General features: G+C 36.4%; 2 protein-coding genes across 2 annotated transcripts; one reads left to right on the top strand and one right to left on the bottom strand.

Moving 5' to 3' along the window:
* Nucleotides 1-611: 611 nt before the first annotated feature.
* On the bottom strand, nt 612-5,658 carry LOC110453113 (myosin-2 heavy chain, non muscle-like). Its single transcript, XM_021501951.1, has 6 exons — nt 5,501-5,658; nt 4,938-4,989; nt 4,117-4,182; nt 3,347-3,550; nt 2,779-2,911; nt 612-2,480 (listed from the first exon to the last, which is right to left on the bottom strand). The coding sequence occupies exons 1-6, from the start codon at nt 5,575-5,577 to the stop codon at nt 1,651-1,653; spliced, it is 1,362 nt and encodes a 453-aa protein (XP_021357626.1). The 5' UTR covers nt 5,578-5,658; the 3' UTR covers nt 612-1,650.
* Nucleotides 5,659-5,901: 243 nt separating this feature from the next.
* LOC110453112 (F-box only protein 22-like) lies at nt 5,902-12,331 on the top strand. The gene is made up of 5 exons (XM_021501949.1): nt 5,902-6,032; nt 8,183-8,315; nt 8,669-8,867; nt 9,699-10,044; nt 10,699-12,331. The coding sequence occupies exons 1-5, from the start codon at nt 5,926-5,928 to the stop codon at nt 11,165-11,167; spliced, it is 1,254 nt and encodes a 417-aa protein (XP_021357624.1). The 5' UTR covers nt 5,902-5,925; the 3' UTR covers nt 11,168-12,331.
* The last annotated feature ends 6 nt before the right edge of the window (nt 12,332-12,337 follow it).

Here is a 12,337-nt window from a genome sequence, read left to right as displayed (position 1 = left end):
ATTTTGACCTTTGACCTACATCAAAGAAAAAGTTTGTCCGGGCTCTATCTCCTACACTACTAGTCACTGGAACTTCATACTTGGGGTATGGGTTCACCTTGGTGAGGTGGTGTGTTGTGTATTAAAAGTAGGTCACTCTGACCAAGATTTTGACCTTTGACCTGCATCAAAGAAAAAGTTTGTCCAGGCTCTATCTCCTACACTACTAGTCACTGGAACTTTATACTTGGAGTATGGGTTCATCTTAGTGAGGGTGTGTGTCGTATATCAAAGTAGGTCACTCTGTTTTTGGCCAGGTCGCTGACACTATTCCTAATTGAATGCTGTGGGTCTGTCAAACATTCATATATAGAATTGAGTTTCTGCACAAATTTATCATCTGTGCATTTCACATTCAGTAGGGGACTATAATTTGCCGAATTGTCTTGTTTTTATGGAATTGTGGCCCTTGAGACTTCTGCTCCAGAAACAAGTTAAGTACAAGCGGGGGATATGTCTGTTTGAGCTTGCTCAGTGTTTCTAGTTTCTTTTTGTTGTTTCATTCTACTCAAGCACATATCTAAAAGTTGATCACAAATACAAAATGATATATAGAACAAACACTTCTGATTGAAAAAATGATCAACAGTTTAATAATTAAGTTAACACAGGAAGAATCAATTCATGTGTATATAAATAAACCACACTATGAGCAGATGTACCATCATAGCACATCTCGCCCGATTCCTTTGTTGTATATAACTCACACTCTCTAAGGTTGAACATATGTAGTGGTATTGTAAGGCTGATGTGCAGCAGTATCAGCACCACCTGGACTTAATGGATCATATCACAGTAAACCATTGAGCTGATTGTCACATGATAAAAATAACCCTTTATTAATATGTAAATGAAACATACAACAAAACATCATCAATTCTCAATATTTCCCATTTTTGGGACTTGATCCTTACTTTAAATAACATTTTATTTCCTTCTCCCAACGACTCTTTCTTATTCTTATGCCTAGTACTTATAACTGTATAATTATTTACTTAATGACCCAGGAACTAAGCCTACAGGGGCCTGGCTGGACCTAGTAGCCATCCCGGTAGCATGATTGCTTATCTTTTCATGCCTAGCAATTGTTAATATGATTACAACCAATGCTAAGTTATAACCCAGAGACTAAGACATCAGGGGCATGGCTGGACACCAAGGCTGATCCTAGTAGCATGGTTGTATTTGTTATTTAAGCTATTGTGATATGTAGTTTAAGGGTAGAGATTTCAACCATTTCAAAGACATGAAGCAGGAACTAAGTCCCCAGAGTGATGCTTGGACCTGTTGCCTGGTAGCATGGATGTATTTGTCTCTTTATGCCTATTATATGTAAATGTGGCAACAAGTATACTGAGGTTACACAACTTAAAATGATCTCTCTGTAAAGTATGTGTGACCTGGATACAGTCACATCAAACAATGGCTTACAATAAGCAATAAGCACAAATACATATTCAACATTTTCCTAATCTTTTTGAAGATTTAATGATGTAATAATAATTCCTCAAACCTTCACACTGAGGGAATGCAGAAAGTAACAGTTTTCTAGCTGTCTTTAAATGGAATAGGTTGTTGGAATGTGTTAAAGGGGGTAGTTTGGTGCTGTTTTCAATGTGCTGGTACTGGGTCAGATTCACTGATAGGCGAACCAGACTGTGTGAGGAAAAAATGTTTGCTTTGTAAACTAGTCTCATTTTCAAATGCATTCATTGTAGGCAGTGGTGATCTTGTAGAGTCTCCGTGTCCAATCTCTGGTCGGAACCTTCGCTGAAGGTATGACATTTTCTTTGACTTCTTTGTCATTGATGATACCGAGGCACTATCGTCTACAGATATACAGTCATCTTCTGTGGTTTTATAACTAATTGTACTACACCTGGAGGCTGTCCTTTTGGCATGGACATCGGCTGGAGCACTCCGGATTTTAGACTGTACAGACAAAGGTTCATCTGATTCCCAATCCGAGTCGGACAGAGTGGACAGCTTGGATAAACCTGAGGTTAACTTTGGAGGATTTCTGCCGTTTCTGCTGGCAGATCCCAGACCAGAGTCACGACTAGCACCAGAACAATTTCGTTCGTCCTCAAAGTCAATGTCATTTCCTGGCATTCTGTTGTTCCCTCCAGACATAGGAGGTTTTGTATATTGTCCTAGTCCAGATGATAATTTCTGTAAAGAATTCTTTTCCTCTGTTTCTTTCTCTCTTTCTAAATCTTCTCTCCTCGGCGAGGGAAAATATTTTAATTTACTTCCGTTTTTAGACTCAACTAAAAGTTTGTCAATTATCAGCTGTTTCTCTTTGTTTTCTCTCTCCAGCTTGTTGATTGTATCTTCTTGCTCAGAAACCTGATTGGACAATTCCACCACAATCATCATTTTGTTACCACCCGGAGGTTCCTCTTCAACAGATGTTTTACTGGAGGCAGAATTGCTCTTTTCTGAAATAAGGAGAAAAGCGGTAATATAGTACAGCATTGCCTGGACATGTAAGATCAACATCTTTAGTCAGACCCATTGTAATAGTTCATCATCATAAAAAATGTACAAAAAGATGTCAAATTAAGTGTGGGAGGTATATAATTAACCTGTTATCATCAGTGTTGGTGCATTTTTAAATGTTTTAAAACATTTTAGTTATATACATGCGCGTGACATCATCAGCATAAACAATGTATTAGTGTGATGAGTTACCCTAGATTTCCTATCATTTCTATCTGTTTTATTTATGATCATTACCTCTAACTTTCCTGTTCTCCTCCCGTAGCCGGCTGATTTCATCTCGTAGCTCAAACATTTGGATGGACTGCTCCTGTTTTGCCTCGGACACCTGGCTCATCAGAGTCTTGATCCGCTTCCTGTATCGGTTTTTCTGTTAGAAACAAAACCAATAGTAAAGTGCTCTAACCGTCCAACAAACACTTGTACTTGTATATATATACCTTGGTATTTGCCAACTACAATGTATTTGAATATTTTCAGGGTGGAGAAACTGCCTGGCAATATCTTACAAAAAATGTCTGAAATAATACTTACAATAACCCTATCTAGATTAAATAATAAATGTGAATCGTTTAAGCTGTTTTATGCAATGATTTTAATTAATTTTAGTAACAAGCGACATGTAGGGATTAAAATGAAAGTAAAATAAGTGGACTCTCAAGTCCATTCATAAATAACATGAAGACAATGCAAGGAACACAAATGGAGAAAAGAACAAAGGAGACTGCTTATGTTAGTAATACAAATTTCACAAAGTATTATTAAAATCTTGATATTAATAAACAGTGTAATGTTTATTGTTTACCATTTTTGTTAATTCTGTCTGGAGAGCTTTCTTTTCCTTCTCGGCATTAGCTATGGACATGTCCTTGGCTTTCAGGGTCTCGGTTAGATCTTCTGGCTCTTCAAGTTCCTGCACAGTTTGTAGTCTAGCTGCCTGGTCAAGCTGACACTCCAGCCCCTGTACACGGTCCTGTAGATCAAGGTTTTCACTCTCTGTCTCAGCCGACTAAAGGTAACATGTACGTGGGTAGAAAAAACACATGTAAGGAAGGCTGAGGTGTTGCTGAATTGTATACCAGGTCATTTTTGCTGCAGTTTCATTTTCGCATTTTACATCCTCCGTAATGAGGGCAAATTCTTCATTACATCTAACATTAGTAAACAACATTATAAACACAGTAATTAAATGTGAAGGGTAAAATTAAAACTGGCCGGTGAATATGGATTTCACTGATGCAGGGTGAAAGTTTGACTGGTTGAAAATTTCCCAGTAAACAGTATTTATTTATTGTTAATTTTTATAAACATGTGTATAATATGAACTAACAACTGTGATAATAAGAATTGCTGTATGTTATATTTTTTCACAAGCCATAAGTAAAGTTATATATATGTACTAAGAGTCATCTTCGCTAGCCAAGGGTTATGATCCAGTCTTCCTACTCTCCAGAGTGAACAGTAGGTCGATCGTACCGGATCTTAACCCTTGGCTAGCAAAGATGACTAAGAGTATACATAAACTGATTTTCAAGATATAAAAATCTGAACACAATTTTTCAGGAACATCATTACCTGTTTTTCTAGCTCCAAAATCCTCTTCTCTGCCTCTTTCAATTTCACATCTTCATTTACACCACTCTTCAAAAAAATCAATATTCACTTGAACATTTATCTTGCTCAAAAATATATTGACATGTCTATTTCCACTCTATTTCACAGTATTATGAGATTATGTTTATGTCTTTTAAGTAAAATGAATATATATATCAGTGGCATATCTCATTATGGCCACTGGATATCACAATAATTAATCTGGACATTGATAAATAATGTTACACTTATTTTTTAAGAAAGTTCAGCACTGAGCAGATGTAAAAATGCTTTGAATGATCTCTTATTGGTTTATCATAGCATTGCCTTAATTTGGCTGTGTTTAATGTCCTTCCCTAGAATACACAGTAAACGTGCACAGATATGGAGACTGGACAGGTATTTATCTTAACCTAGCTTGCACATGTTTGCATTTCTGGATACTGGCATACAAGTTCATTATCACTGTTACCTTATATTAACAATGCTTGCCATCACTCTTTCTATACCGTCCCCATCCTCAGTCATATTTAATGATTCTTTTACGAATATTAAGAGCATTTAAATATTATGTATTTTAATTAAATGAATTGATGCTTCAAACTGAAAGTCTTCAGTAAAATGTCATATATAGTCACTTCCTCTATAAATAAGAATTAAATTTACTCATGTATGGAATACAGGACTAAGGAATCCCTGTTGGGAATTCACATCTTACAGACTTGATCTAGTCTATCTTATTTTCTTCGGCACATAGACATTTGAATTGTTTATAGTACATATAAGTTGGCATATTGCTATACCTCATCTTTGGAGCTCCTGGATTTGGTCCTTTTGACGCTGCCTGAAGATGGTCTGTGATTAAAATAAGATCAGTCCATAAATTAATTAATTGAATTCACAAACGAAAGTACAGTTGTATCTACAACTGTTGTTGAAACATTTGTCTATAGTTTACGGTTTCAATACACACTAGCACCTTAAAACGCATCCAGCTACATTTGTAGCTACAGTACGCAGTCTCATATTTTGGACTACTGTGGAAACATGCCATCATAGCAAAAAAATACTATAAAAATGTAATTTTCTTAAAGTAATACCCTTCTTTTTTTTATATGATTTTTTTATCTCAGTTTACAGTCAGATTTCCAACACCATTGATCATAGTGACATGCGTTTGTTGATAACATTTGTTTTCGAAGGCAAATCATACATAATGATCAGGTATTCAATTGGCCAGGATGTCTGTATACTAGAAGTAGAGACTTGATACTTCTGAAGCCAGTACAGCCTCATCAAAACTTAAAAGGCATGACCATAGTCGGTACTGTAATCATGACTAAAATAAATTAACTGGCGTGCATACCTTGACTCTGATTTGTCTCCTTCTGGTTCAAAATGAACTGCCTGCACCTGACTAGATTTACTATACCCAGACCCCATGTCTGGTTTTTAACCGGGGACTGCGTCTAATTTAACGCACTGCACGATTAGAGCCAGCCATTTGTAAACATTTTTTATCGTCTTGTAACCAGTTGGCTTTGTCATTGAGATGCTTGAACTTTTCTCGAGCTTTTCAAACATTTGAACGGTGTCGATTATTTATATCACACGAAATGCCAAATGCCTTTTGAATAGGATAGGCCTAGTTATTTAGATTTTACGATTCAAGGATAAATTACATTTTATTCTATGTGTAGAAAATAAATATTTCAACAAAAATAACATGCCCCTAATGTGTATTTATTTTTAGAACATCACGTGATCGGTTGGGAAACGTAAACATTCAAAATGGAGCATGCTTCAATTCTATCGCCTGCTGTCGTCCTAAATATACCAGTGATAGCAAATCTGGTATTGCAGAATCTATCAGCGAAATCACTCAACACATGTTCCAGGTAGTTATTCATAATATACAAAAACATCTTCATGCAAGAAACCACGGATAAGTTTCAGTAGTTCTAACTTCTCAGACCCCGACACGAAACAAAAGTAGAACGGATTGAATTGTTGGACATCCTCTTACTTGAGGGGATGCACAGGAACCCTAACGTATCCCCTCACGTCTGAGGAAAAGTTCTGTTTCTCGAATATATTTTTGATCAGTTGTGTACAGGTAAGTCTTTAAGTTCTTTTTAAAAATAACATAGAAAGAGGCAGCTGGTACCAAACTACATTTTGAAATAAATAAACCATAACGTACAGTAACGTTACACAACGCAATGTAATCCACAGTAAAATCATACCCAGGTGATAGAATGTACATTAACGTTACACAACACAATGTAATCCACAGTAAAATCATACCCAGGTGATAAATGAATCTACTTGTTAGAATGACCCACATGTATATTTTTGACTTGAAGAATCAATTGTAAAAAACTAGGGCAGAGTATGAAAAAGGAAAGATTTGCCCTCAAAACATACAAGGAGAATACGACCATGTGTTCCAGAAGGGACATAGCATCTCTACTTCATCGATGACAAACGGCATGTAAATCTAAGTAGATTCTAAGGAGATATATATCACATTCTCAAATCAAAAACTCGGGTTACAAATGACAACATACTACAATTAACCACTCTAATATGCTAGAATCTGTTCAAATTGAAGCTATGAAAATTATATCGGGATTAAGAAGTGGGACATCTCATCGTAAACTATACCTTGAGGTAAATATGGAAACTTTAAGTTTAAGACGTCATAAACATAAATCAATTCTAATGTATAGGATAATAAACCGCTTAACACCTGACTATCTTTATAATATTATTGTACCTTTATTAATAAAGCTAATAACCCATATGGATTAAGGCATACTAGATTCTTTAATGTACCTCAAGCTAGAACTCATATCTACAACACTAGTTTCTTTCCTGATAAAATGAACTTATGGAACTTATTAGATTCTTCTATAACATCTGCTAATTCCCTTACTTTGTTCAAATATAGACTTACTAACTATCATAATAATCAAGTACATTGTAGATAATATTTCCCTGATCTTTAAACAGTACAATCCTAGGAATCTTAATATAATACTCTGTCAAATCAGGCACAAAGCAAGTGATTTAAACTTCGATAAATTTACTGATCACCTTATTCAAGATGGCAGTTGTTCTTGTGGAGCACTGCGCGAAGATGCTGATCATTTTTCCTTTTTTTGTCCTAATAATTCTGATTCAGACTGGATTTTTATGAAATATATAATGTAGTAGGATTTATTAGTCTGAAATTACTTACATCAGGAGATAATGAGCTATCACCAGAAACTAATAATTATATATTATCTAAAGTTGAGAAATTTATTGATTTAACTAATAGATTCACCTAACTCGAATTTGATTAGTATATTTTTATCTAATACTTCCCGTTATATCAATCTGCTCTGTGAATGTGTGTGTGGGTGTGTGTGTGTGTGTGTGCGTGTGTGTTTAGAAGTATGTACGTTGCCAGAGACGCAGTACTTGTACTTGTACCATAACATCGAAAATGTACTAGTCATCTACGCCACTGGTAGAAGTGTTAGCCTTGTTATTAGTGTGTGTAGTGTAAACATTCAGCCATATCATTTATTCAAACATATATACATATTTTCCATATAAATGTCAATTTATTTCAATGCGTAATTAATTATCGATAATTTTGTAAATATATCTTATTATTCTTTGTAAATGTATATATATGTTGTACCGTTTCAGGAGAAGACTAATATAGACACTGCCTGTTGTCTCATCCTTTTGTAAATACAATAAAATTTGTTGAAACCGAAAACCACTCTAATGACCATTATCAATATTATTGACCTTCATATCACACCAAGCCATAGCATATTTCCTTGTGAGGTAAACAATCGGGAATTAAGTCATTATTTGCTCTTTTTGTGTTTTATTAATCGAACATGTCCTATTTTATACATGCTGGCCTTTGGAAATTAACTACCAAAATAGGTTCCAGAGTATATCTTTGCCATAAAAATCTTAAAAGGAGTCAGCTATTTTAACAAGCCTTATCTTTGAGATCAGAAGTTTTGTTTTGTTTTGACAGGGTCTGTAGCACCTGGAATACTATTGCCAAATCACTAAAACAGAGGCGAAAGAGCATGTCATGTTTTTTTGCTGATTATGATGAAGATGAGAGTTTGGATGGACTTGCTGCTGAGATTATGTCTGCAGTGCAGGTAAAATGTTCAAAACTTTTTTTTCCTGCAAATTCCTTTTCCACCCAAACCCCATCTGGACCCTACTACACGTTGAACAATTTAGTAAAGCCCATTCTGCATGTAATCTTTGGGGTCTTCAAACATTTGACCCACATTTAAATTCACTGCCATACTGAAAATCAAACAAAGGTGAAACAGGGGTAGATGAATCTGTCAAAATTTGTACTGTCAATAATAATATTCAACATTTGTAAAGCACCCTATATTATTTGTAAAAGAAGCTTTACAACACATGACTAATAGTTTTCCTACTGTGACAGTTTTATAGTGAGTTTTTTCAAGGATACATACCAATGTTTTGTTTTACACAGGATCTAAGGACAGAACCCAGTGTTCTCTTTATGTACTGTACATCACAGTTGTTTGAACAGCAAATCCCACTACCCACACGTCACCAGATGCGACACCCACGGGCTTCAAAGTGTATGTTGAGCAGTGTAGGAGATCTAATGAGGAAGGTGATACCTAAGACTTGTAAACTGCTGGCTGCTTCATCCGATGGCATTGTGGGTAGGTATCAATGTGTAAGATAAGCTACAGCTATTTGTGTTACTTGTGTAGTGTTTGTAACCTGTTGTAGGCTATTATTAGAGTACTTGCTCTAAAAACCTACAGATACAGGCAGGTTTGACTCCTAAAATAAATAATTGCTTACATATTATTTACATTGAGCCAACTGTAGCTTTAGATTATTGGTGAATGTTTAATTAATGTTGTTTTAAATATAAAATGCCAATTTTCTTTCAAATTGAAAAAAATATATATAGATATAAACAAAGAATAGTCCCTTCAAAAAGATTGTGGTGTTGATCATGAGTGCAAAGTGATTTTGTTTGAATTCCAGAGTGACATGCGGAATGTATTAGATATTGTAAACTTTATATGGACAGATTGGTATAAGATGATGTAAAAAACATATCATACCAAAAGTTCTTCACCAGGGGATCTTACACAACACGTCTGATCTTTGACATTGTGTGATCTTTTGTTTTGAAGTTCAAGTCTGAGAAGAAAATGATAATTTTAGTAACAGTGACACCTTCCATGAATCATGCCCCAAATCGATAGAAACCTACCCTTTCTATGGCAACCAATACTGATTTGAGCTTAGTGTAATAACTTATAATTGTTCATAAAAATGACATGAGCTGATGTTACATAGGATTCATGTTGTTTTCAATACTTTGAAATGAACTCCGTAAAGCAGAGTATTTTCAATCACCACTTTAAAGCTGAGGTAGTTAAAACTGGGGGTTAAGTATAGTCCTTGTAAATACATTTAATCCTGTGAGTTTGATTCACCCAAGTATCCCACACTTGTGGTATTTATGACTGTTCCAGGTACCAGTAAAGATCTGAAGAGAACTGCGGAGGTGGAGAGCGAGCTGGCTCTCACGTGTCTTTTTCTACCACATGTCGAGGGGGTGGAATTCTTTACATTTAATGTAGACATTTACAATTATGCAAATCAAATGGATGAAACACATTCTGGATTGACATATCTGACAGAACTCAGCACTGTGCCGCCAGACAAGGAAGTAAAAGCCGTCTTTTTCTTCTGTGATGAGCCGTTTTGTCCCCCGGAGATTGGCTACTCACTGTTACAGCTGTACGACGGAGCTGTGATAGCTGGGGGCTATGTAGATAACCTCATAACCTCTGACCCCGACCCACACGACCCTGCCAGGTATGTGGAAGGTGTTGAATACTGTTTGTTTTAGTGTAGTCATGGACATGGATATGTTATAACATAATACAAACACTGCATGATCTATGTGTGAAAGTTATCAACATACTGACTAGTGTATGTAAGGATAAACTCTGGAGACCTCATGCAGTGTGACATAATTTTTCGAATGCTAGTAATTTTTAGTTTTAGTCTTGTCGTAATATTTGTTACCACTTCACTAAGTAAATCTTCACAACATATCTGAATTTGCAATCAATTTTCTTTGAGAATGTGCATAAGATATGTATCCCATGAAATATGTGTGTGGTAGATGGACATCGGAATCAATCAACACCCACAAAAAGATACTGAGAGGCCAGAATTAATCTAGACTCAAAATGAAAGGCTAACAGGTCAGAGTTGATAAAATTAACCAACATTATTTACCAGATATTGAAGGGCCAGAGTCGGGGCAATACCTATTACAAGACTGTGACAGGTCAGTTGTTGCCTTCAGAACTGACCGAAACATACAATGTGACAATGACTGGTTGTGATTGTGAAAAGGAAAAAAAAACACATACTCATGTTTTTGAATAGTTATAAATAAAAGTATTACTTGTCTCCATACTTTGTACCTATTTAAAAGTGGAATATTGCCATATGTTGTAGCGAGTCTGGCTCAGCGTCCATGATGTGCGTGGCCCTGTGTGGACCACAGGTGAGGGTGGCCTCAGTAGTCATCAAGGAAGACATCCACAGACCTGAGGAAGTGGAGAGAATACTGAAGCAGCTCAAGGACTGTAACTTACCTGAGGAGAGGAGTTACGCCTTCATGTTTGCCTGTCTAGGACGAGGCAAGGGTCACTACGGCAGTGAAAATGTGGAATCATCAGTCTTCAGGAAAATGTTTCCAAAGACACCATTGCTCGGTTTCTTTGGCAATGGAGAAATTGGTTTCAACTTCCTACAGAAGTATCAGACTGAGACTTCAGATATGACATGTGACAATTGTCCAACTTATCCTTCACATAGGAATTCTACCAGCAATAATGTCTCCATTCTGGGGGGGATGACGAAGCCCCTCCCAAAACTCTACCACGCATACACAACCATTGTATGTATGGTATCTCTAGTATGACATAACACCAATTTGCTTAACTTAGAAACACTGTGACCAGCACTAGTTGTGCTTAACCTGGTATAGCTGTGCTATGACCAGCATTTGGTGGTGCTTAACTTAGCAACACTGTGACCAGCACTAGTTGTGTTTAACCTGGTATAGCTGTGCTATGACGAGCATTTGGTAGTGCTTAACTTAGTATTAAAATGACAAACACTGTTGGTCTTTAACTTTACAGTATTGTGTCCATCACTGGTGGGTCTTAATTCACAGTACTGTGACTGGTACTGGTGGTGCTTAACTTTAAAGCACTGTAGCCAGCACTGGTGGTGCTTAACTTTACAGTACTGTAGCAATCACTGGTAGTGCTTAATTTTATAGCACTGTAGCAAGCACTGATAGTGCTTAATTTTAAAGCACTGTAGCCAGCACTGGTGATACTTAACTTTACAGTATTGTGTCCATCACTTGTGGTACTCAACTTTACAGTACTGTAGCAAGCACTGGTGGTGCTTAACTTTACAGTACTGTAGCCAGCACTGGTGGTGCTTAATGTTAAAGCACTGTAGCCAGCACTGGTGGTGCTTAACTTTACAGTACTGTAGCCAGCACTGATGATGCTTAACTTTACAGTACTGTAGCCAGCACTGGTGGTGCTTAATTTTATAGCACTGTAGCAAGCAATGGTGGTGCTTTACTTCACAGAAGTGTAACCAACTCCAGCGTTGTTGAGCTTAAGCATCGCTGTTATTAACACTACTGGCACTGGTGTTGAACTTCACAATTCTGCCATCAACAGGACTTGTGTTTAACAATACTGTACACTACTCATGTCACTGAAATATATAGTTCTTAAACCAGAAACAGATATGAATTACCAACAAGTAGTACTAAACTTAAGAGTGCAGAAACAGTACCGACAGCCACAGTAATGACATCACAAACTTACAGGAACTTTGAGTTCTGTAATGCTGTAGCTAACTAACAGTGTGTTGTTATAACCAATATACAGTGTGTGGTAATAAGCAGCTCAGTAATGCTGTAACCAATATACAGTGTGTGGTAATAAGCAGCTCAACAATGCTGTAACCAATATACAGTGAGTGGTAATAAGCAGCTCAGTAATGCTGTAACCAATATAGTGTGTGGTAATAAGCAGCTCAACAATGCTGTAACCAATATACAGTG

This window comes from Mizuhopecten yessoensis, unplaced genomic scaffold, assembly GCF_002113885.1.
Source record: "Mizuhopecten yessoensis strain PY_sf001 unplaced genomic scaffold, ASM211388v2 scaffold7087, whole genome shotgun sequence".
NCBI classification, from domain to species: Eukaryota; Metazoa; Mollusca; class Bivalvia; order Pectinida; family Pectinidae; genus Mizuhopecten; species Mizuhopecten yessoensis.
Note: the sequence above shows the minus strand (reverse complement) of the source record. Positions and strands in the feature narration are given on the sequence as shown.

Bases quoted from the DNA above. Each gene is read 5' to 3' on its own strand.
- LOC110453112 (XM_021501949.1), top strand. From the start codon at position 5,926: ATGGAGCATGCTTCAATTCTATCGCCTGCTGTCGTCCTAAATATACCA. The intron at 8,316-8,668 runs GTAAAATGTTCA...TGTTTTACACAG, and splicing joins AGATTATGTCTGCAGTGCAG to GATCTAAGGACAGAACCCAG. The intron at 10,045-10,698 runs GTATGTGGAAGG...CATATGTTGTAG, and splicing joins GACCCACACGACCCTGCCAG to CGAGTCTGGCTCAGCGTCCA.
- LOC110453113 (XM_021501951.1), bottom strand. From the start codon at position 5,577: ATGGGGTCTGGGTATAGTAAATCTAGTCAGGTGCAGGCAGTTCATTTT. The intron at 4,183-4,937 runs GTATAGCAATAT...ATTTTTTTGAAG, and splicing joins CCAGGAGCTCCAAAGATGAG to AGTGGTGTAAATGAAGATGT. The intron at 2,481-2,778 runs GTAATGATCATA...TCCTTATTTCAG, and splicing joins GGAGAACAGGAAAGTTAGAG to AAAAGAGCAATTCTGCCTCC.